We start from the raw sequence: 26,073 nt of genomic DNA, 5'->3' as shown, positions 1-26,073 counted from the left end.
TGCCCCATCCCGTGGAGGTTCCCAGGTCTGAGGCCACCCCCCTCCAGGACAGCTTGGCAAGAGGCTGAACTCTCACCTGTCACCCCCACCCCTTCTTCTGCTGGGGCCCAATGGGCAGCATCCTTTGGGAGCCTTGAATCTTCTCTCCAAGCCCTGTTTGGCCCCAAGTTAATCTTGTTCCTTATTTTGGAAAACTAGGATGCTTCCACTCCCACCCCAAATGGGAAGGGTGGTTAGCTGCTCACCTGGCCAGCGGTGGAGGAAACGAAAGGAACCGAACCCCCGTGCTTTCCATTGTTCAGCTTAAAACTCCACAGGGGAGGGACACCTGGGTGGCCTAGTCGGTTAAGCATCTGCCTTCAGCTCAGGTCATGATCTCAGGGTCCTGGGATCAAGCCCCACATCAGGTTCCTTGCTTAGCGAGGAGTCTGCCTCTCTCTCTCCCTCTGCCCCCTCCCTTCATGCTCTCTTTCTCTCTCTCTCAAATAGGTAAATAAAATCTTAAAAAAAAAAAAAAAAATCCACAGGGGAGTCCCCCCTCCTTTGGCCTTACCAGGCAGGGCAGGATACTTGACCATAGGAGATAGGATCTAGAAATGCATTTGAAAATCCAAATTCATTTTAAGAGTACTAAAGACATTTGCCTGCCTCCTCTCTCTCCTTCTCTTTCTTCTCTTTCCCTTTTTCTCTCTTCCTCCCCCCCACCCCCCTCTGGGCAGTGGAGGGCCCTCTCCCCTTGGGGAGGAGGGCCGGGGAAGCCAGATTTCATGGACTACCCTGGGTTGGCTTAAGGCCTGAGGCCCACATTGCCTGTACAGTAGACAGGCTGAGCAAGCTGACTGCCCCCAGGGTGGTGGGATCACTGCACCTGTGGGGGCTGAGAGGTGGGACAAGGGGGCAAGCAGTCTGCTTAGGAGTGGAGGGATTTCACTTGGCTACTACGCATCAGCTTCTCGGTTGAGGGCCCTCGGTGGTCTGCATACAGCCTGTCTGAGGCAAGAGTGTGCGGGAGCCCAGGAGCTACTGACAGAAACACAAAAGCAGAGTTCGTTTTCACCCTCTGAGTCTGTGGCTGCCTGCCAGCTTCTCCTTCAGATACAAACATTCCTGTTTTCATTCTGGCAGTTTTTTGTCAGGTTATTGCAAATGGAAGGGTGAGCAGACAGAAACGGAATGACATTTGCTGAGCTGGAGGGACGGTTTCTAAATCTTTTTTTGAGAGCACAGCGATGTATGTGTGCTTTTCAGGGGCACTCTCCTCCGTGGGGGCTGTGAATCCGAGTCAGAGACGGCCTCGTTTTACCAACCGGTCTCCGGTCTCAATGCATTCACATTTCCATGTGCAGAGTAAGGAGGCATATGACCAATACATGGTGAGGACCACTATCAGCCACCACTGGAAACATACGCAAGACAGGTGGGTGCTAGGTCCACAAGATAATGAGGACTCTAATAAATTTCATTGGCATCACATTTTTATGTTCCTGTAAACTTATGAAGACCTTGAAATTAAAATGACTGCCTCACGACATACCAGAGTGACTAACTGAAAAACAAAACAAAACAAAACCCTTCCAGAAAAACAGATAGATAAAAACTAATACTGCTTAAAAATCGAGAATGATGTCCCCAAGTTTAAACAGTTGCTCCCAGATCCCTTTGGCTGTAAGAATTTGTTGGACAAGGTACTTCCTTGTTTTTCAAAAGAATGTTATAGCTTTGGTATGCATCAAGTGAAGTGTCTCTCCAGGTGCAAATGGGTGGGGAATCCCTGGTCTCCAACCTCATGGGGAAGGTCTGAGGGGCCACCTGGGATGACCATATCAGTCTCAGGAGAGCAACTGGGCTGGCAAGGGGTCCCTTCCTGGGCATGATTCTATTTAAAGAGATGCTTTCTTATTTTCACACGAACTTGACAACTGGAAAAAATGTGAACAACGTTTCCTTCATGGACCAAAAAAAAAAAAAAAAAAAGTTGCCACGGGGCATTTGTTAACAAGCACATCAAAAGACTTTTCTCCTTACCTCCCTTGCATATCACTAAGTGGCGAGGAGAGCAAGCCTTTTCTCTTTCCAGCTAGTTGGGCTGAATTTTAAAACAAAAATGAAAACAAGTTCAGTCTCCTGCTGGGGGAGCATAGCTACTCTTGGTATCGTGTTTGCTAACCAGCATCACACACCTGTTCACCAACCAGCTTCACACACCTGTTTACCCAACACCAGCTAAAAAAAAAAGTCATACTCAGAGCTAAGAAGTACACACCTAGCAGTCTGCACAGGGAAGCTGACCCAACCACACTGGAAAGAGCTTTCTACGATTTCTGGGCGTCTCAGCTTGTCGGCTCGTTTTCAGCGTATTCTCACAATCCAGGGAATTGGCAGTTACACTTCTAAGTGAAAAGACTGGGAAACTGGGCCAGTGAATAAATGCTTACTTTGGACCTGTACTATTGATTTAAAAAATCACTGGAAAAAATGAGCCCCTTTCTTCCATTTTTGCTCAAAGCAGTCCAAAGAAAACAAGTTTTGGTTCACTTCTGTCTGTGAGCTCAGCTCGGTGTCGAACAAACTCCAGAGAAATCACAGAGAAAGCTCACACCAGACGTGCAGTAGTGTGTCCTATCCGCGATTCAGAGAGGCATCACCTTCCCCTCAGGAGTGGGGAGAGAGATCCCCAGGGAGAGCATACTTCTTCGAGCTCTCTATGTGCCTGTCTGCACATGTTCCTGCCTGAGGCGAAGGCCTAATGAACTTGCCAACCCTGGCATTTGAGGCCCCGGGAACTTGCAGCCACACTGTGTGTTCCTGACACATCGACTCCAGCTAGGAAGAGCTGATGGCCGCCCTGCCCCAGAAGGCAGGCTGGAAGGAGGCCTGCAGCACCCTCTCCCGCTTCCCACCCCCTTGCTCTGCACGGTGCGTGTGCATACACGCGGGTAAGCTGCATGAGTCCGTGTTGTTAAAGAGAGGTTTCAGGATTCCTGCAGATGAACACATTTTCTGATCGATAATTTATACGAAGCACATTTTCTATTTGAAATTGTGCCAAGCCCAGAATAAATAAACAACAAAATAGGAGTTAATTATACTGTATTTTGAATTATTTTCCCAGCCTTCTCGATGTCTAATGTGGGGTTTTCTCTAATACAGGACAGCAGTTTAGTACACAACAGATTACAAGGTCTGTAGTAATGAATTAAAGATACTGTGATCCTATCTATATACAGATATAGCTTAATATTTCATAGATATAATTCTTCCTGGTTTTGGTGGTTGACAAAGCGTAAGCCGTTTCTGATGTATCTATTTCTTTAATTTACAGTTAGGCTCCTTCCCTTTAACTGAAAGCAACCTTCGAGTTCCCCTCCCAAGAGTACTTCTGTCTGTCAGAAGAGAGAAGGAAGAGAATGTGTTCAGAGGAGATGAAAGAAAGAGCTACAAGCAGTTCCTAGAAAATATGATTTAAAAAGAAAGCTATCCATGCTTTGGGAATGGAAAGATTATTTAGAATCTGTGGTTTCTTTCTGTGTTTCATGACAAGCAAGAAGCAAAGCCCCATGCATAGGAGGCTCTCCATCAGCACGTGTGTGAAAGAATGCTGGGTTTTGGGTGGAACGTATGACCATCCACAGGTCAAAAGGCTGCTTGAACAAAACCCGTTGCCCCTCCACAGTGACTCACTGCCATGAACGGGGAGTTCACGCCCTGGGAACCCGTCAGGACAAAGCTGGACGGGGCGATGTTGGCGCGTCGTGTTACATTAGGACTTGCGTGCCTCACAGAATTGGTTTTGGTGTAAGGATCACTGCATGGACTGAGATGGTTGGAAGGTGATTTTAGTAACTGGATATCTCAGGGATGGCTCATCCTAAAATGCTGTTACAGGTCGTGAAGTTGACACAGGATTTCCAAGAGGATGTTAAGGCTTTGGGTTTTTCACTGGATGCTCATCTGTGTGTTGTGACTGGTGCTTCAGTTGGATGCTGTAGCATGAAGAGGGGGCACCTGGACACCCTGCCTGGCCCACCCTGATGGCTTATGGTGCACCTGCAGCCGTGGCACTTGAGAGTGGCAGAGGTGGCAAAGGGCTGCTTGGGATCCAAGACCTGCGGCACCCGGTCACGGACGCTGGTGAACTGCTCTTTGTTGACATCCATTTCTCTGGGCGTTCCCGGATGGTCCTCTGCTCTGTCCCTGACCTCCCTCAAGGGCAGCTTTGGGGATCCCAGGATACTGGGGATTGGTGGGGGTCTCTGAGAGTCAGGCTTGCTGCTGCCCGGGATGGCCCCAGAATATCCACTTTGTGAGCTCAGTTCAGATTCGCCTAGGACCTGGTGGCGGTTTATGGCGAGGGGCCCGTGTGTAAGGTGCAGATGGGGGGGGGGGGGGAAGTGTGACAAGCGCGACATGAAGGACACCAGAGTTCACCAAGAAGACAAGGAGGCAGCAGGAGGGTAGGCGCCGTGTAGGTGCTTGGACATTGTCTTCTTGCACAGCAGAGGAACTAGGGGAAGGGGAGTTAGTCTCTTGCTCACTGCCTGACTGTCTCAGGGCACACAGACGTTCACGCTGACACTGGCCACGCTCCTGCTAGAAGTCACCGAAGGGACTGCTGCTGTGGGCACTGATGACAGAGGTCTTGTGTTTGAGGCAGTGGCAGGAGCCACTGGTTGGGAACACAGGCAGAGTTTTGGATGGTAAGTTCACTAGAACACATTAAGTTTCCTCTCAAAGCACACAGGTCTGTGCCTACTGTAATTCTGCCAGCAAAATGGGCGGTTGAAGGAGATGAGGAAGTTTGGAAAGGAGATACTGAAAGCATGGAAATGACCCGTTGTATTGGTTGTGCAAGAAACGTGAATGGAAGAATTTGGATCATTGTGTGATTCGTGCAATCAATTCACTTTGTCTCATTAGCAATATTTTAGGAAAAAGGATGCTTTTATCCTAAATTATCTGGATGACTGCTTCAAATCTTTTTTTTTTCCAAATAGTTTTACCCTATCTTGTTAGGTATCAATTGAACTAATTTCCTGAAAATTCATGTAAATTACATTTTTCAATATTAAAAACAAACAAACAAATCCAAATGCTCTCCAGGTATTGTGGTAGATTAGGATCTTTAGAAGTCTATGGAAGTCCTTGACTGAAATTTTTGTAAAGTACAACTCGTCATGCAATTAATAATAAAAACAGGAGATCAGGAACAATATTCAGCCATATTCTTCTGTGCTAAATGAACATTCCAAACATATCTGTGATGCCATCAGAAGTCTTTACTCTTGAGGAGGAAGAGATAACATTCCAGCAAACCAAAACTACCAAAGAAAAGTTCCACCAACCCACCACATAACAAGACTTGCTGCTAAAAATTAAACTACTGGCTTCCTCAGTCCTTTGTGAAGAGTCAACAAAGTCCATTTTTTACCCAAGAGCCCCAAATTGGTGGAAACTGCAAATTATGTTCTATGATATTTCAAGTTAAACAGCCAAGTTATAGTTTTCCCTCTCTCTAATACTTCCTTGAAATACTTGAGATGTACAGATATATGTTTTTAAAATGACCTAACATTATACATAATAATTTATTGTGCAATCAACAGTTAAGGGGGGAAAACCTGATTTTGTGTTAAAGGTAAGCGATCTGTTTCTGTTCCATTTGCAGGAAGGACAGGACAGCAACATAACCTGTGCTTTCCACAGATCTTTCTGAAGGCACTGACGAGTTGCAAACTCTGCATTCCCCTGGCGCTCTTGGTTAGCACACGGACACAAGTCCATATGGACACTGGAATAATTTTAAAACGTCTCCATTGTAAGCACACACTAGGTAATCACTTAAATATTCCACATTGAATTCAAGTAGCCAGTCTTATAAAAAGAAGGGGAGAGGGAGAAGGGGAGATGTATTTTACGTGTACTTGGGCACACAGGGACCTACTGTCTAATTTCACCATTTAATTGCACGATGACCCACTCCACCCCCTGGATTCTTAGTTCTTTCTTGGCAAGGAAGGGGGAAGCCATGACAGGCAGTCATATGGATTTGGCAGCATGCTCCGGGTTCCAGCTCTGTAGCTGGGAACTGGGCTGCAACCGGCTGGACAGGGACAAGACCCTCCGCTAAGTTCAGCTCTGCAATCTGTTGTACAGAAAAAACACCTCTGCCTACCCACATAGGTGAGGCATTATGAAGACCAAGGGGTCCCCTGTGTCTTGAGTTCTTTGGTGGAAGCTGTGATGGGAAACTGCTTTATGTGCTTTATGAGACATGTTTGCCTAGGTGAGAACTGAATGTAGTGGCCAAAGGGTTATTTTCTTTCAATCAATAAAATGGCAGCTCACTGTGCTTCTGTAGGTTTATCCGTATTCCTGAAGTTAGACAGTGAGGATGGCATCTGGCATGGAACTGAAACCTACTTGGGAGATCAAAGAGAGCGGTGGAAGGGGGGTGGGGAGCTGGTAGAATGGAGGCACCTGTGTCCTTGGAGAGGCATGGCTGTCCGTGAGGTGGGGCCGGCTGGTCCTTGGTGGGAGGACTCCCAAGAAGTCAGGGCTGGAGACCCAAGAGGCTGGAAGCCAGGGAGAAGGTGAATGGAGATCTTCCCAAGCAAGGCCGCAGTGAGCTGTGAGGTTTGCCTTGGGGACAAGGGTATCACAAGGGAGTCAGTCCTGCAAGCGTGTAGGTGTGCAGCTCTTACCATTCCCGTTCCTCTTCCTTTTCCCGGGATCACGTGGACAAATCCAAACAATTCCTCCTTTCTGACACCATCCACTGCCCTTCCAACCTATGTGGCAAGAATTTTGTTTGCTGAGAAGAGCAAGAAAGTCAGAGAAAAATGAGATTGCAATTTGTTCAGAAGATTGCCCCCTGCCAGAAGCTGCTGCCTGCCTGGTGACAGGGCCCAGGGCAGAGACGGGCGGAGACAGGACGGGCAGAGACCTCTGCTCACCGCCCCCACCCCTCCCGGCCACCGGCACTTCTTTCCGGGAGGGCAGGGAGACACCTTACTGGGTGGTGCTCTTCCGGAAAGGCTCCCACCAGCCAAATCAGTCCAAGCCAGTGCCTTGTTCTGAGACCCTCATGCTGGGGCCCCAACTGCCATCTGGAGGATGGTTTTAACAATGGAAACAGATGATTTCACGAGTTGTACGTGGAGTGGCCTGCTCTCCCCATGAGGGACCAACACAATACGGGTACAAGTTGTTTTCTCTGCTTCTCATGCGTTGTTCTTTCCTCAAAGACTGAATACTCTTTAAGACCATGAATACAAAAATCATCTCTTTGTTTACAGATGACACTGAGAAGCCGCTGTGTAAACACATCAGTAAGGAGAGGACATCGCTGTGCCAACCTAGATACCTGGAACCGCCCTTCCACCTACTGAAGAATTCGCAGCTAGAAAGCAATAGGAAAAGCAGCGTCTCTGATCATGGCTGTTGCTCGAATATTCTCAAGCCTCGTGGCAACTTCAACAGCCCAAATAAAGGGAGGTTTGGCATTATTTGGCACATCGTAGGTACTCAGCTGGCTGAGTGTTCCTTATCTGTTGGGAAGAATTTGACTAACTTTGTGAAACTGTAAAAAAAACCTTTGAGTGGCTCCTTGAATATATTTAGCGAATCCAAACATAAAACACGAAAATATCATTTGCTTGGGAATGCATGTGCAAACAAAGCAGCATTAACATGGTGAACCAAATTTCCAATGGAGTCCAGAAATGCTTGGAAACCTCACCTGCAGATAATTATAACAAAAACTCGTCATTCCTTAGTTGTTGCAGATCGGGGGTACTTTATTTGAATCTGGGGACTCATGAAATTGTATGCAACATTAAGAGGGTGTGTGTGTGTGTGTGTGTGTTTCTGGAGAAAGGAGCAACTGTCATCAAATTATCACAGGCTCTGTGAGCCAAGAAATGTTAAGATCACTGCTTTCGATGACTGAGATTTCGGAGGCCCTCGGCTCCTGATACACAACCACTTAATTTGCTTCTCCTTCTGGCATCCAGGCCCAAAGGGAACAGGGAGAATTCCCCAAACTTACGTTACTCTAATATATAGTGACAACTCTTTGGAGTCACATAATTAAAAAAAAAACAATTTTCACATAGGAACTGTATAAAAATAGACACTTGGGAAGATTTTTAATTTACACGTATAGGGTGTGCAAGTGTGTACTTTTCTTAATCACTTCCTTTTACTTATCTCTTCCCCAGTTAGCTTCCTTTTCCTGGCACCCGGGATCTATTCCAGGTGGCCATAAGGAGATTCCCCACAGCAGAGAAAAGCAACCACATGCAAGAGAGAAACCACAAAGGCTAAGTTCTGAGGCTTACTGCAAAAAATTAGGGGCCATCTTTCGTGACTGCCAAGTCCTCAAAAGTCCCCGGGGCACCCCTTCGAGTAGAGAGATCCACGCTCTCACATGACCTCCGGTGCAGCACAGACCACAACTCCCTGACCTCCAGAAAGTTTCCTAGGGCTCAGGAGGGAAGGATGCCCGCATCAACCTGTAGTGCCCTCATAAGCACCAGGTTCCAGCAGAGAACCACCTAGAAGCTTGATCCCTGTGAGGTGATGAACAAGGACTGGGGGACCACATCTTCACCTCCCTCTGCTGAGTCTACAAGGGGATCCTGTGCTTTGAAGTTGCTGATAAATACTGTAGTCACCAGGAAAGACTTCGTAGGGGAAAAGGCTCTACACCCCAACAGATCTATGGTTTTGCTTCGAACCTGGAGGTGTTGTGAACCTCTGAGATACGCACAAATGGCATGTATGTGTTTTGGGGAAGAGTGACTGTGACTTTAAATGGATTCTGAGATGGGTCTGTGACTTCCCCTGATGTAGACACCCCCAGGAACAGGCTGTGTGGGTGTGTCTTTTCAGAAAACCTACTTCATTTTCTCAGTCAATTCCTTCTCCTAAGATCTTGCAGGAAAAACAATTTAGAAGGCCTAATAAAATAGGGATATCGTTGCAAGCCAAACTTGTCCTATAACCTTTTATTTTTTTTAATTTCCATATAAAAATATTTTTCAGTCGAAATTAACTGTAGCAAATATGTCCATTAAACAAAAAGAAACCACATACATAAATAGGGTTGTTTTGTTGTTTTTGTTTTTTTAGTTGTCTCGTTTTTAAAGTCATGATGTGAAAGAAAAGCAAATCTTCTTATTTTAGCCACAAATCTCAGGGAATAAGGAGTGCCCTGATTTCTGAAGTGTTAACTGATCTTTTCAACGAGGAAATACCAGGCATCAAATATTTAGATTTTAGAATATTTTAATATCCATTTCTTGAGTGGATGCATTCTGAAATAGAGTTAACAATTTAAAAAGAGCAGAGTGAAGGAAAGATGGAAAATGCAAACAGTTGGTTCTTGTTAATTTAATTTCAGGTTCTAGGCATGATGTGATTTTCTGAAACAACCAGCGAAAAAACGCTTACCTCAAAAATCTAGAAATGCAAACGCAGACAGATCTTTGGAAACTACACATTATTACAGTCCACGTAGCGGGAAGCACGCGGCCCTCTGGCTCTCAGTGTCGTGTGCAAATGTGCAGGTGCTGCCTCCAAGAGCGGAGTCAGGGTTAATGGAGTCGCGTGCAGGTGTTGCATAATCGGTGTGACTCTTCAAGCTACTTAAGGGCTTCATAACTGATGCTCTACATTTGTTTGCACTGGATAAAATTAGGTGTGCTTGTTTATATATACATATACACACACATATACATACTGTGTGTGTGTGTGTATATATATATGTATAATTCGATCTGACTTGGGGCCAAGAAGAAAACGGCAATTGCAACTCAAAGCGACTATTTACACACATTCAATTCTGAAGTATTGCTTCCTGACCTAAGTTCATAAGAGGTATTGCCTCTGTGAAGAGCACATCCGTCGTATTGGTAGCACTTGAACCGCTGCTCAGGGGCCTGTCCTCAGTGATTCTCTGTTCAACGCCATCGGAGCTGGATACATGGCGTTTCTGTTGCAGAGATTCTGTGCTCCTGCGTTGAGGTATGCTTCAGGGCAGGGAACTGGGAAGGACCCAAGTCGCCTGGTGGCCCAGAGAGAACATCTGTACTGGTGATTTAGAAAGGCTCGGGGTGTTTTTTTAAAAGACAATTTGAAACTCTGGGTGAGTTTCAAATCATGCCTCTGGGTGAGCCAACCATCAAAGGCTCCAATGCGCACGCTGCTGGACCAGATCGCCAGATGTTAAGACCCTCTCCCTGCGGTCTGCGGCTTCCCAGGGTCAGGAATCACAAACACCTCTGCAGGAGGGGAAGGGAAAAGAGAATGTGCTGGGGAGGAAGCATGTGCAGAGACGAACCTTGTAGGGCATGTTCTGAGTGGAACAGTGGAGACGCAGGCGACCTGTCGGCAAACACCCAGCCCCTTAGCTGCTGCCAGAGTTACAGAGCCTGAGGACAGAAGGCAAAAGGAGAGGACCACACTCAAATACGTGCCTCAACACTGGTGGGAGGAGTCCCTAACATGCCCACAGTCCCTATGGACAAGGACAGTGTCGGGTAGTGTTTTAAAATAAAAATAAAAATTCTGCAGTATCTTGTAAGAATACATTCTTTAGAAGCAAGAGGTATTGTCACACCATCCTTCCTCCAGCATTGGAAGACCAACAAACTGACAGTAAAACCTGAAGGAAGATCTTAGTTACCGAGAATGCTCTCGACTCCCTGGGACGTCAAGATCCTGGCTATGGCTGCATTGCTGGGAGGCCACCCCACGCGTGTCCCCCCTGGGGAGCTGACCCATCAGAATCAGTATTTCCTGATGCCAGAAATGGCAGATTCTCGATGAATTTTGGGAGGGGGGATTGATAATGGGACTTGATGTAGATGTGATAGTCATACAGAGATTTAGCAGCGAAAAGAAAACGCACAGCGAATGCCGATGAAGACCTTAAACAGAGAAGGAGCTAGTCCTCAAACTATCCTGTGAACCGTACGCTAGAGTCACCTTGAAAGTAACTATGCCGATGACAGGGCAACACGAGCCTCAGTTCAACTCTACATACCCTCCAGACTCAACGTGGCAAAACGTCATCACAGGCAGGATCATCAACAAAGGGCCCAGAAGTGATTTTCCTTAGGTTTTCTCTCCTTGCCCTAGCTCAACACCTCGTGTGCATGCGGATGATTCTGTCTCTACACACAGCGTGAGAACTCCATCTAAAGAAGGCTGGGATTCACCGGGTTCAAGCCTGCCACACACAGGCCCTGCACAAGCCAAGAACGGGAAAGGATGAGAAATTTCTTGGATATGTGCAAGCCAAGCCCACTGGCACTGCCTGCCCACCGCTGTGCTCGGCTCAGGCCTCCTGCCTCACGCGGGGCAGGGCTCTGCAGCGGGAGGGCCCCAAGGGCATGGATCTGCAGCCCTCGGGACAGAAGTGGCAGTGCCCATTAGTGGCTGAGAGCATCTCCATCCCAGGGTGCGCTGGCCGGGCCCGGCCAGGTCTTGCTCAGCCCATGTGGGGAGCCCCTGGGTGGCCCAGAGTGGCCAAAGCACTAATGGACATCTTCTCATCCTTCTGTGTGCCCCCTACAGACCCCCTCCCCCCAACCCAGCCTATGTCCCTTCGCCAGAATGACCTGGCCGCCCCTCCACCAAAACACACATTTCCTGATAAATAAATAAATAAATAAATGCAACCCTCAGACGTTTATTTTGAGTTTCCCTCTCAGAGGATTCAGCTTCAAAGACAAACCCCTTCGCTCCCAGCTGGAAGACCCCTTGGTGTCTGGGGCAGAATGAAACACGGCTTTTAAATACCTGAGGCCTGGGTTCACAAGCTCTGCTACTGGTTAGCATCTGCAATCTTGGCCTGCACAGGGAGGAAGCCCTAATGCCCCACGGCCCCTGAGGGCCCGGGTGCTCTGGAAGGTGCAGGTTGGGAGGGCGCGGGCCACCCTGTCTGGGGGCTGCTCGCAACGCCCCCCCACCTCCCCTCACAGTGAGTTACTGGCACTTGATCTCAGATTCATAAATGAAAGTGTGTGCGTGTATGTGTTTACATAGAAAGGTCAGGTCACTGGAAAACACTAGTATGTATACAGAAAAAAAAAAAACCTGCAAAAACATTGTACGAGCAAAAACAAAACAAAAACAAAACAAAAACCCAAAGTGTCTTGTGAGAAAAAGCAATAAAAATGATATCTTAACCACAGCTTCGTTTAAAAAGTCCAGCAATACCCAATGCCGCGATCTCCACGGGCGGCCTGTGTCCCCAAACGCGAGGCTGGGCCACCCCTGAAGGCACTTGTTCTCCATGCTGCTGACGCTCACACCCAGGGGACAGGGCTCTGGGGGACAAAAAGCAAAGAGACGGATGTGTGTGGCGCACAAAGACGTCAGAGCAATGACCACGCAGCGCCACATCCAGCGATGGAGGCTGTGGTGCTCGGGACGCACAACAGGCAAGTACAAACATGATTGTGTTTCGAGGAGCAGAGCACCGTGGCAGCGACGGGTGCTGCGTCACACGCTCTTGGAAACGTTGAGCCTGGTGAGCTCACTGGCTTCTTCCATGCCCACTTCTTCACAGTCACTTTTCTCTATGGCTTTGCCAAATCGACACCTTTCTTCAGTTTTGACGGGCTCTTTCCACGGCCTCTTCAAGGACAGGTGAGTGTCCTTGGCCTGCACGCTGTTTTCGGAACCCAGAGACGCCCTGTCCGTGTTCTGTACAGAAGGCACCAGGTTGGCGATCTCGTCCGTGGGAGACCGCCCGATGCTGCCGTCCACCTGGACTCGGATGTCCGGGGAGATGGATAGCTGGTGCTGTGGTACGGCCCCGCTGTCCATGCACTTTGGGTACAGGTAGGTCTTCATCTGGCCCTTGCCCTTCACGTTCACTGTCCCCCGGTAGTCGAAGTCGTAGCCCATCTTGCTCAGGACGCGGTAGCTCTCCTCGCTCACCTGGATGCGGCACTCCACCCCTGTGCTGTCCATCCTGCTGGCGATGTTGACGGTGTCGCCCCAGATGTCATACAGCAGCTTGGTGGTGCCGATGACCCCCGCTGTGAGCGGCCCGTGGTTGAAGCCCACCCTGAGCTTAAAGTTGAACCACAGCATGTTGCTGTTGAAGTCGTCCACCACGCGCATCATCTCCTTGGCGAACTCAAACAGGACCTGCAGGTGCTCCTGCGGGTGGCTGCCGTCCTGGCACTGGACGCCGTTCAGCCCCGACGCAGCCATGTACGTGGCCCCGATGGTCTTGATCTTCTCGATGCTGCTGTAGCCTGGCCTGCTCAGGAGCTCGTCGAAGTCCCCGATGAGCTCGTTGAGGACCCGGTAGCACTCCTTGCCCCCCTCGTAGTTCTCCTCGTAGAACTCACTGAAGTTGACGATGCTGGCAAAAATGACGCCTCCGCTGTCGTGGTTCTTGGAGTAGGTCTGGGAGACCTTCAGCTGCTCAGCCACGTGGTAGGGGATGATGTTTCTCAGCAGCCAGTCGGCTTGGTCCCTCATGCTCTGGATCTTGGTGCGGTGAAGGTCCGCCTCCACGTCCCCGTGGTAGTGCAGGCGGTAGCTGACCTCGAATTCTCGATTCAGGAACCAGACCAACAAGAGCAGGAGGAAGAAGACAAGAATCACTTCCTGGCCAATCAGGCTGGCTGTTCCGCCATCACGTGGCAAGGAACTATTGCACGGATTCCCCTCGGAACTGGAGAGTAAAGAGAAGAGAAAGGACGTACCTTCTTAAGTGCATCTTTTAAGAGAGAGGTTGCTGCACAGGACTTGCGGGTTCTGAAACAGCCCAGCTAACTAGCACTCTGCACCAAGGTCTGTGGAGTTCAACATGTCAATGACCTGCAGCCGAAAAGCTACCTGACCCTGTTTAGCTGGCTGGCTGAAGGGGTGCTGAGATAAAGACTGATTTTTGTAACTGATTTCTGAGTAACTACTTGGCGACTGCTTTGTTCTTCAGGAGTCTTTAGCTCCTTGATTTTAAAAATCTTTTCATTTCCACAAACTTTCTATTTTGAAAATTCTAAACACTATAGGAAAGTTAAGAGACTAATAATACATCTGTACACCCTTCTTCTGGATTCAACAATTGCTGACGTTCTGTGGCTTTGCTCTTTCCCTCTGTCAACACACACACGCGTGCACACAGCTTTCCCGCTGAACATTATGAAGGTAAGCTGCAGACATCATGACCCTTTGATCATGAATATTTCAGTCCCCATCTCCTAAGAATAAGGACATTTCCCTATGTAACCACACTACCATCATCATACCCAAGAAATTTAACATTCTCTGACATACTCACTTTTTAGATTCCTAATCCAACTTTAGTTCTGATAGATGTATAATTTTACAAACAATGAGTGTAAGTTCTTTATTGCCTACTTGTATAAAAGTCCGCCAATGTACCATTACCCCCTACTGGGTTAGTTCTGTTTTGTCAAAGTCATTTAAGACCGTTAACATTTTTACAAATAATAGGTATACTTTTCTTTTTTTTTTTTTGAGTAGACTCCATGCCCAGCATGAAGCCCCACACAGGGTTTGAACTCATGACCCTGAGCTCAAGACCTGAGCTGAGATCAAGAGTCAGATGCTTAACCAACTGAGCCAGGTGCCCCAATATGTATACTTTTAAGAGTAGCACCTTGTGAAAAACTCAAACAGCATAAACAGTGGTATAAAATAAGTGTCTTTCCTATGAGAAAGTTGTGGTTTCCTTGTGGTTGCAAGAAATTCGAATACATGCATGTACTGTAACAATCAGGGTCCAATCCTGGGCATTTGGCCTGTGCCCATCCCTTTCTCCCAGGGAATGCTGCCGCCATGCCATCCCCATGCATAGAAGGGAGTCTACAGAAGGGATAAACTACTGAAGTTGGAAATGCTGAGTCACTTCAACTACTGCACGTTTATGATTCCATTAGAAATTTCCACATCACCCTTCTCATTTCTGTTCCCTCCAATAACAGCCTGCTCTTGGGGGGCGGGGGGCTGTTCTGTAGTTGGATGGTGCTGACGAGCAACAGCTGTGACTGAAGATTAACACACACACAGTCTCTTTGAAAGCTTCTTTTTTAGAGGTACTTTTTCCACTTAAAAATACTACATTCTCATCAGAAGAAATTTAGGGGAAAACGCAGAAAGAAGAAAAGATTCATCCATTATTGATCATCCAGAGGCCATCAACTGTTAATGAGGGTTGCATTTCCTTCTTGTCTTTCTTCTGTTTGTTTACAAAACTGTGACTGCTCTGTTCATATAAATTCTGGGCCCTGATGTGCTTCTAAAGCACACAGAGTGGGCTTCTAGATTTTATGTGTCAATGGGTCGAGTCACTGTATAAATATAATTATATATAAAATGGATGGGTCCTCAGTTTCGATAGCTCCATGGCACCAAAAACTCAATTCTGTAATCAGAGCGTTTAATAAGTTTTACTGTTACCTGTGACTTCAGAACATTACAAAACATAATGAACTTGACCAATCTGGCCATAATGGTCCCCTACGAAACACAGTCACAAAAGTCCTGGCCTTGGAATAAGAATCCTGGGACTCTGTCCCAGCTGGACCACTGCAGAGTTCTGGAACCCTGGGCAAGATTTCTAGGTCTCAATTTCCTCCCACGTAAACTGAAGCAGAGTATCGCTAAGCCCCTACTGGCCTCAGATTCTGTGCAGAAAGCAGTTAACATAGCAGGCCTGAGGCTGCCATCCATAGAAAGGCACTGGCAAGAGTGCCCAAGGCTGGCATCAGGATCTTGGATTTGGGGAGGTTCCCACCCCTCCTTGATAAGAGGGGCTCACCGTGCCTAGACTGTGCCTTCCTTCTGAGAGTCTGGAATTTTGGTCCCCACAGCAGAGATGCCTATGTGACCAGCCTCTAATACAAACCCAGGGTACAGAGTCTCTGATGGGCTCCCCTGGTGGACAACATTTCATCTGCACTGTCCAAGCTCACCGCTGGAGGAATTCAGAGCGTCCTGGACTATGCCACGGGGACAGGACTCTTGAAAGCTGGCAACTGGTTTCCTCTGGACTCTATCTCATGTACCTTTTCTCACTGCTAATTTTGCTTTATGTCCTTTCACTGTAATAAATCACAGCCACGAGTACGACTATGTGTGGAGTCTTGAATCCTCCTAGCGAATTCCTGTTCTGGGGGTGGTCTTGGGGACCCCTGCCATGAGTTCCATGACTTGGCCCCTGTGAGCTAGGAACCAAAAAATGCCTCTATGGTAAGACACAGCACACTTATTCTTCTGTCATTTAATCAAATGGCAATACATATTGTGAATCTCAAGTACTAAACAGTGAATTATTTTAGATGACTGAAACAGATTTGTGTCCAGCCCTGCAAGCCTTCTAACTCGCTTGAGAGTAGGGAGAGAATCTGCAACAGGAGGCAGTAAGTCTTTTCTTGGGTGAGTCCATCTTGTTGGGTTAGGAGGTAACCTTTCTTTCTGTTTCTCCAAAGTGGTAACATTGAGGAACAGCCCCCTTTATGAGTAGACATCACCAAGGCTTAACATCATCTTAATGGTCCAATCAGACTTTGTAGCCCTGTGGCAGAAATGGGTGATGTGTCTGGCTTTCCTCAAGCAGGCTGCTACTCTTGCTTTCCTCGCTGTAGTGCGGCCTGACTCTGGGGAGGGGCCCAGGCCAGACCCTATGGACAGAGGAGGGGAACTGTGGAACACAGAGAGAAAGGGAAACAGACTGTGATGTTTGCTTTCATCTGTTTAAAAGGGGCGTCCTAATACACAGATTTACACTTAGTGCCCAAGGGGCTGCCGTGCAACAGAGATCTGGAACAAGTAGGAAAGACAATCACTTCCCATCGATAACCTATATTTCTCATTCCACTACACAAGGAACAAAGATTCCCAAATTCAAATAGCAAAGGTCAGTTCCAGAAAGAGGAATTTTATGGGACTAAATGCAAGAGTCAATTTATGACCTAATAGTTGGACATTAAGTCATAATTGGAAGTTAGAGTAAAATATAGTATAATTCATTATCATGGAGAAGAGGGATTAAAACAGAGAGAAAAACAGAAAACAAAGATCACTCATGGTCCTAACCAGCTTACCATGGAATTTGTTAACATTTTGGTGTATTTCAGTGCCATTTAAAATCTATGCCTATGCCTACAGATGCGAGGCTGGGGGTCACCAAGCTGGGACACAGAGGGTGCTTCTGGGGTACTGGTAATGTCCTATTTCTTGGTCCAAGTGGCAGTGAATGGGGTGTGCTCACTTGTGGAAATTCACTGAGCTGTGTTCTTACAATCTGGACACTTTTCTGTGCAATGTTATATATTCGTCAATAAAAAGTTTGCTTTAAAAAAGCTAAGTGTTTGGGGCACCTGGGTGGCTCAGTCGTTAAGCGTCTGCCTTCGGCTCAGGTCATGATCCCAGGGTCCTGGGATCGAGCCCCGCATCAGGCTCCCTGCTCAGCGGGAAGCCTGCTTCTCCCTCTCCCACTCCCCCTGCTTGTGTTCCTGCTCTCTCTATCAAATAAATCAAATCTTTAAAAAAAAAAGCTAAGTGTTTTATTTTAAATGCTATAGTCGTGATCATCATAGAAACACATCTGCATCCTACCTTTGTTCCATACTTTAAATCTCCTTCCCACTATGTGTCCACAGAGATTTTTTTAATTGTAGAAACAAAAAAAATCACTCATTACCAGATCATAACTATGACATATTTTACATTTTTTTCATCTATATAATGAAATACCTGGCTGTAGCTACAGACATGCAATTTCACATGGTAGGTGTTTTTCTTACTGCTGCATCTTAACAGCAGCAATATCTGAGCACATGGTCATAATTTAATTCATTTCTTTTTACTGGCAACTGAAGTTGCTGATGGATTTTCAATGTTATCAGCCATTGTGATCAATATTTTTGGGCAGGTGGCCTTTATCATATGCTGAATTATCCCCTCGGTAGATAAGCAAAAACAGAATTATTAGGTTAAAGGCTATGAACACTTCCGTAGATCATCAAAGTACTTTCTAAAACTATGTACCATTCTGAGGAGTAATGAGGCCTGGCAGAAAGAGCATGGCCTGGTAGTGAGGGAGGCCAGGATTTAAACACTGCCGACGACTAGCTGTATGACCACAGACAGGTTCCTTAACTTCTCTGAACTTCAGCTTCCTCATCTGGAAAATGGAGACAAAGTCACCTACTGTGTCAAGTTATTATGAGAAATAAACCATATGTTATAAGTGCCTGGCAGCTTAACAAAATAAACACCCACCCGGGTATGAATGTGGGTATGAATGTACCAGCCCTTGCTTGGGCTGGGTATGCACAATGTAACATCTTGAAGGTACTATGTAAAAGACCAAAAGGATTTTGTAGTTATTTAAATGTGCAATGACTTCAGTAGTAACATAGTTAGCTTCTCCCTACATTTCCTCTTGTAAATTTTTTTGGTTTTTGTCCTTTATTTAAGCAGGTTTTAACTCTTCATATAACGGCCCAGAGATGCTTTTCTCCGCCTGCTCTGATTCCCCCGACCCCATCAATGTGCCAATCAGTCTTTTATTTTTGGGCCTGTGTAGTTCTATTTATTATTTGTAAGACTGGAAAGTTACCTCTGTCTTAGAGGCTTGCAAACTAATTCTATTTTTTCTAGATTTTTATATAGTTTTATATAATTTAATGTTTATTTCTGACTCTTCAGTTGATACAGATTTTAGTTTGATGTTTATAGTAAAGCAAGGGTCTAGCATTTATTATTTCAAATTTCTAGTAGTAACTTCAAAATATTTTAGGGAATTAAAATAAGTACTTTCTTAGACTTGAGAGATTTCCTGCATAACATGCTGACATCTTATGTAAAATTAAGCTAAATCTACTATGTTCTTAACAATCATTCGTTTTCTCAATAAGATACTACAACTATGATCTGATATTTCAACAAGTAGGTATTTTCCACTTATTCTTTTAAGAATTACATACAATTCTTTTTCTTCAAGATACGACTGCTTTTTAGGAAGCTGAGAAAGACACAGTACTCATACAGTTACCCTCGTTTGTTCAGACACAGGCACGACGTTAAAAGCTCACCTGAAATTCCGTCCTGCATCAAGGTGTGAAATTACTATGGAACTGAAATTAAAATGCAGAAAAATATTATTATAAAAAGCAAAGAAGGCGTTATATAAAGTGAAACAGAGAAGAGTTTAAAAAACAATTTCCCTTTTTTTAATATGGAGATGAAGTCAGACAATAAGGATAGTTGATTCTTTATTATAATTTGATATCATGTGTGAACTAAAAATCACAGCAGGCAGAGACAGTGACGCAGCTGACAGGCCTTCACATCAGGTAGGGAGGTACCATCGCCAAAGAGCAAAACCAAACAAGAAGTCTCTAAGGCACTCATGTGACATAAGGACTTTTCCACGTGATCCCACAGGCTAGAAACCAGTCATGATCAACAGCGATGCCCACTGACAAAGGACTGATTTAGAAAGGATCTGCTGGAGACGCTGGCTGACCTGAGAGGCCAGACTTTGCTCCTGGTGTGCCCAAAGCAATCGAATCCCCATCCTGGGGCTTGGAAACCACATACAATAAAGAACGCTCTCTCGGTGTCAGGGCAGGACCTGCAACATGTGGTACCCTTTCCACACCCCTCACAGCTTCTTCTGGGGTCCTGTTGCACCCAGCATCCCCCCAGGTCAGTAAATCAGCCTCGTGCCCCCACACTTCCTGGTCCGCTAGATCTGCCTGCCCACTCACTGCAAAGGGGGACCTTACAAAGCTTCTGCAAGCAGCTCCCCATGGGCAGCAGAGGCCAGGGGATGGCTTAGAGTGGCTTTTACCATCACAGGGGGTGTTAGATGACTTCACGGGGAAGGAAAGAAAGCAAGAGCTACAGCACAGACACGTTCTGAGGCCGTATGTCATCTTCTCTCCCTGCCTAGGCACGACTATGACACTGTCCCTCTTCACATGTGCACAGCCCTTTTTATGTCCGTGTCCCCCTGCGAGGCTGGCATGGTTCTCAGAAATCCCCTCCCCTACACAGGGGGCCTGTCTGTATTTGTGTTCACCACTCCCCATGCTTCCTAAACCCCGTGAGGCTCAGTGGTGATGGCCAGGTGGATGCACTCAAAGTATTCTGCAAGTAGGGAGAAGTACTAGGTGAAGGGGAGATTCAGCTGCAGCCCAAGATCTGCTCTTTGAATTCTGGACAAAGCTGATGGAGTTGGTCCCTCATCACTCTGGTCCCTCCAGATCCAAGTGGAAAAGCCCCACACCAGTGAATGAATGATAATGCGAGTGGCTGGGGGGGCGGTATTTATCATGGTTCTTTTAAAAGGTTAAAAGGCAGACTAATGAATCTCATGCTCTTGGGAAAGAGCTTCATAATGACCCTAATTCCAGATGGCCATACCTTCAAAAAGGGAAATGTACGCTTTGTTCTGCTTAAAGTAATTTAACTATTCATTAAAGTTTCCTTTCAAATGCTGAAAGACAGTTCTGCTTAAAATTCCCTTTTGATCTTAATTTGCAGAATACTTGAGTGCCTTTCATGTCATCATATTTTATAAAATCTAACTGAGGAGAAGGATGCTTACTTTGTCCATTACTGACCACTGCTTTGGTAATACCCAAAGATACACTATGGTGGTTTCATATTTGATATTGCAACAAATTGGATCATCTTCTACTTCTGAACTTATTAAAGCAATGGTTCTCAGCAACAGTAATGCCATTCCTAGGGGGCATTTTGGAAGTGTTGGGGCTCCTTCTGGTTGTCATAATAATTTGAGGAGCCAGGAATGTTAGATGTCCTGCAAGGCACAATGAAGGAATGCCCTGTGTAACTCTGAAATATCTTGCTAGCCTAGACCCACAGTAATTATAAAAGAGCAGTTTTTTAATATACGTTAATAGTAAAATGTTTTTATAAGCAGTTACAAAAAGTCCAATATTTAGGAGAAGTTTGTTACAGAAGCAGAAGCTTAATGGTTTTAAGACATTATCCTAAACTTTCTGAACCACTCACTGAGAGCATTCTGCTCTCTTATATATCACTGTATTTCCAACTACATATTTAGCTGAAAAAGGCTGATTGCTGCAAAACCAAATGCAAATGTGCAACAATCAATTTGAGATCTGTTTTTAACAGACTAAGAATCAAACATTATTCAATTAGTAGGGCACATGAAAGGGATCTTACTGGATTTCATGAATATAGGATGTCTGATATATAGCACATATCATTGCCATCCTATATATTTTCATTTTTTGTAGCACGACGGTAAGAACCGCTTCTGTCCCCCCAGGTCTTTCCCACAGATCCTTTCTTTTCCCATGCCATCCTATCTATTCCTTGGCATCTACCAGTGATAAGGTTTTGAAGGCCATTTGAATACCACAGACTAAAAGTGTTCTTCATTATGTGGAAGGACTTCAAGATAAAAGATATATTTCCAGTGACTGGTCATCACTCCGTTTCACGTCATGACACACACGTCACAACAGTGAGTCAGTATTTATAAATAAGGCCCAGGCCATTTGCAAGAACACCTTACCTCTTCACTTCCTTTCCTTCAGCAACCTGCAAACTGGGTATATTACCCTTACTCAAATGAGGTTAGAACCAACTTCCTCTTTGCTTTCTTGTGTCTCCCTATACCTCTACTCCTTCACTTTCTTGATCATCTCGTATGAAACGGCTTCTGGTCCTACTTCTCCATCATAAGTAAGTTCAAGCACGTGTCTACCGCTCTACGTCTTCCAGGCAGGGATCACTCGAGGATGTCTATATGCAAATACAGATTATGTCATGAAGAATTATTTTCTTTTTCTTTCTTTTGCATATTAGCGTTTGGACATTTCATTAGGATGTTGACATTGTGTATGTTGGAAGCTACATCATGTTTTGACAGTATCTGATAGAGCAGAGGGAGAGGGCATAAGCATGGATGTGAGAGAAGCGAGGTCAGGAAAGGTGTCCCAGCCGGCGAGGGCACCAGACGCAGAGCACAGTGGTGGACCTACCTGTCAGGGCACAGGGAGACATAGAGCAGCAACAGGGGCCCAGCCCCAGCGATGGTGGCTAAGGAGGACCTCATCCAGGAGCTGAGCTGGCAAAAGTTACAGTAGTGCACGACGGTGATCAGGACGGCTGAGCCCATGAACATGGTGAACTGCAACAAGGGGCCAGCACAGTTAGTGACCCATCACGCCCTCGCTGTGTGGGCCCCTTGCCTCACTTCCAGCTGAGCATGCTGACATCAAAGGATTCACTCACTTATCTTTCTTTTGATATAAAAATAACACAAATATCGCAAAGTATCTGGCAGTTTCAGGGACAGATCATAAATCGTTGGGTTAATCACCCCAAGCTTTAGGCTGCAAGCTCGCACTGGCACTAAAACTCTCCTCCAGATGTGTGGAAACTGCACACATCATTCTGGAGGAAAGGGAAGGTAAGCCACCCGTCTCCACACCGCCACCATGTAGGTGGTTACCTCTACAAAGCCTTCCTTCAGGCATGCTCCCGCATGCCAACGGAAATGTAATTTGGTGTTAAAGTATCAAATGCAGTCAGCCCGCCTGGCAGCTCATGTTACACTTTCACCAAAAATAGAACTTTCCACAAGGGCATTAATTCAGTCTTCATGCGGTTTAACTTGGAAGCTCCTTCCCTGATCGACAGCAGCCAGCCCAGAGGCCAGTCACCTAACTGTGCCAGTTCAACAGGTGAGCACCATATCTTATCTGGAAACGTGGGACAGATGCTGCTTGGTAATATGCATAGGAAAATAACGGATTTGGAGCTCGGTGAGCAGCAGGTGAGGTTGGAGAGGTCACATGTGAGCTGGGCAGGGCAGCGTCGTACCCATCTCTCCCTGGCCATGGCCAGTGACAGGCTCGAGCATCTAGACAGGCCGCGTGCTGCCCTCCCTGTCTGTTCCTCTGTCCCAGGCAAGTCTTTTAAGAAGAGAAGCTCAAGGTGGTGACAAAGACTTTGTACCTCTTTAGAGGCCTATATTTAAATTGCTGTCCCAAGTCATCAGGCTTACTAAAACAAACAAAAAAGATAAGGGAGTCCCCAAGAGTCCAGAAACAAAGTCACTGGGCCTTTACTTACGTGTATGTTTGTCTCAAATTCAGAGGTGATGTGTGAATAGACTGCAAGAGCAGGGAGTGACACCAGGATGGCCCCAATGAAATGGCGCGGGAGCCAGCCGGCTATCCACTCCAGCAGGCGCTTTGTACAAGCCATCACGTCCTCCAGGAAAAACACCATCCTGGGATGAGGAGGGGAGAAAGGAGAAATGGTGTGTCTGTGGGCGGGTCAGCCTGCTGGGGAAGATGAGGACGGGAGACCCACTGACTCTCACCTATGTGGCTGCCGTGCACATGGGGGCAGGCGGAGCCCCCGCCCCCCTCACTTGCAGTCGGCAGCAAGTAAATTGGACTTGCTCAGCTCATCATACCTTATTTTAAGGTCATCTGTTGCATACTGATAACACGTGCTTGTACAAAGCCAAGCATGAGCTTCTGCGGGTCTCAAAGTAGATGTAAGAATGGGGCACACAAATGTTAACAGGCCCCCTCAGAGGTCACCACTTGCTGTCACAGGCTGCTAGGGCACTTTGGAGGTGTCTGGGAATTTGGCAGGGCCCAAATTCTGAGGGATGTGGCTGGCATCTGGTGGGCAGGAGCCAGGGATGGGGGGCGCATTGAGACACACAGTGTGGCTCTGCCCTGCATCCCACACGACTGCCACATGCCCCCCCAGACACCCAGAGAGAGAGCCCTGCTGACAATGACCTCAGCCCAGAGCCTCATTGTGTCTCTGTGCTGCTAACACATGCTGATCTTCTAGGAATGAACCACTGTGCGAAGTACCCTTTGCTTTGGGGCCCCAGCAAGGCTCACTCAGCATTTCAGAAATCATGTTACAGGCGGCAACCCAGTGTTTGTGCCACCCAAGCCCGCACGCTGCTAGTGGTCCGCATTTGGAGCCGTCACATTTGTGTGATCGTGCGCATGAGGACACAGCTGAGGACTCTGTTATGACTTCTCAGGTGGTGGTGTCCTGGGAAGAACGAGGTGAAGCACTACATATTTTCTTTTAAATGGCTCCCTTGCTCTTTCTTTCATATTTGAGTGACAGCATTTCATCGACTCCTTCTGAAACTGTGTGTATAAGTAGGCTGTGTTTCAGATAAGTGATGTGGACATCACAAAATAATTTTCATAAAGAAGGGGGAGCAAGTGTGTGGGGCTGAGAACCGCTGTTCAGAAGGAAGAACAGTCTGGCTAAGTGAGGGGCCCTGGGGCCAGCAGGGGCCAGCACCCTCATGCCAGCAGCAGGAGATGGAAGAAGGGGCACTGGGATTCAGCTTGGCAGGGAGACCCATGCACACAGACCCTCTCTGAAGCCAGGCTGCCAGGGAGGGGAGAAGGGACAGGCACACTCTCCTCACCTCTGGAAGTGCCAGGAAACCCCACTGAGCTTTAACAGCACAAGATCCCCTCAAGGGTCTTTGCCACACACCCAGATGCCTGCACCTTCTGTCCTGGACACCCACCATGCAGCAACCACTGGCTACAAACACATTATCTCCACGAGAAAACCGTGAATCTCAGCCATTTTCCACATGGAGCCAGGCCCTGTCTGACCCTTTTAGGGCCTGGATGGTTCTGGCCTCCTGACACTTGACGGATAATGGAGTCCTGGGAATATTTCCAAGAATAACCACAAATATGCTCAAAGGCAGAATACATAAGCCCCATGAGGAGACAGAGGAAGCCAAGTTCCAACGGGGAGAAGGCAGGACTGGGAGGCCCCCATGAAGGTCCCCAGGACGGCAGAGCTCTGAGGATGAGACCCACCGTTCTCATGCCTGCCTGCGTTCAGCACAAAATGAGGGGAGTGAAGGGATGGGCTGCAAGTCAAGATGCATGAAGGCCTCTGGAGGAGGTGCCAGGCCTGGGGCTGTACCCCGGAGCAGCCACAGAACCAGCCTCCCTGGGGCTCCCACATACTCTGAAGCACAGATTCCCGTAGACCTGGGATCCTAAATACGCCCTCTGTGTGGTGAGAGGAACTCCATCCCATTCCCAGCCCTGCCTCCCAGGCTTTGATGATTTGGGTAAAGTGAACTTTTATAGTCACACCAGTGGTCAATCAGGAGCAGCGGCCACCTCATTTGGAAGGCACTGGCCGAGCATGTGGGTGTGACAGGCCCAGCACACACCTGGGTGCAGCCAGCCTGGCATCTCTGTGGCCTACAGCCCTCTGCAGTCTCCACACCAGGGACAGCCCAGCTTCTGTAGAAGTGGGTCCAAAGGAACAGGAAACAATGGTGTAAAGGGCTTTTGAAAAAGGAATGGAGACAATGCTAGCCTCTAAGAGAGCTGGAGCCTTATCCAGCTGGAGGCCCTGTGTCAGACCGAAACCTGGACCCAGGGCAGGGAGCATGGGTGTGAGGGGACTCACTGCACATGGGTGCCAGGTTTTCTTTGAAATGTTCTAAAATTATATGGTGATGTTTGCACAACTCTGTAGGTTTACTAGGAATCGCTGAATTGTACACTTACATGAGTGAATTTCTTATATATGAATTATATCACAATAAACCTGTTTTTAAAAAGGAAAAGACAAACTAGGGGCCCGAGGATACCTTGGTTTGGATTCCCCAGAAGCAGAGCTGATTTGAGAGTGGGTCCCAGGCAGCTCAGCAAGGGGTGCAAAGCCAAGACTCGAGGGGCAGGCCCATAGGGAGGGCTGTGTTACAAGGAGTCCCTTGCTATGCACCACGCAGCTCAACCCTGGTGGGGAATTTGGGTAGACAGTGAGGACGTACCCTGCAGTTATCTCAACCTGGAGGAGGCACAGGGGTCAAGTTTGAAGCCCCTAGCAGCCAGAAAAGACCCTCTGCCAAGAGCCACAGGGGTAGAGGCAGGGATGGGGGGATGAGGAAAGGGGGAGTGGGGGGGGAGGGCAATGCAGCCCATATACTTCAAAGTGGGGTGGTGGGGGGACTAGCGTTCAGAAGCCACAGGGCAGACCCGG

General features: G+C 47.1%; 1 protein-coding gene across 1 annotated transcript in view; it reads right to left on the bottom strand.

Moving 5' to 3' along the window:
• Positions 1-9,270: 9,270 nt before the first annotated feature.
• Positions 9,271-26,073, bottom strand: part of ADCY9 (adenylate cyclase 9) — a 116,869-nt gene continuing 100,066 nt past the window's right edge. Inside the window, exons 8-11 of the mRNA XM_036090826.2 lie at positions 23,137-23,296; positions 22,041-22,189; positions 19,092-19,133; positions 9,271-13,699 (exon numbers count right to left, since the gene is read on the bottom strand). Coding sequence (XP_035946719.1) covers positions 12,511-13,699; positions 19,092-19,133; positions 22,041-22,189; positions 23,137-23,296 — 1,540 coding nt within the window. The 3' untranslated portion in view covers positions 9,271-12,510. The remainder of the gene's footprint in view (positions 13,700-19,091; positions 19,134-22,040; positions 22,190-23,136; positions 23,297-26,073) is intronic.

The sequence above is a fragment of the Halichoerus grypus genome, chromosome 6 (genome assembly GCF_964656455.1).
Source record: "Halichoerus grypus chromosome 6, mHalGry1.hap1.1, whole genome shotgun sequence".
NCBI classification, from domain to species: domain Eukaryota; kingdom Metazoa; phylum Chordata; class Mammalia; order Carnivora; family Phocidae; genus Halichoerus; species Halichoerus grypus.
The sequence above is the reverse complement of the archived record's forward strand: the minus strand, read 5'-3'. Positions and strand labels throughout refer to the sequence as shown.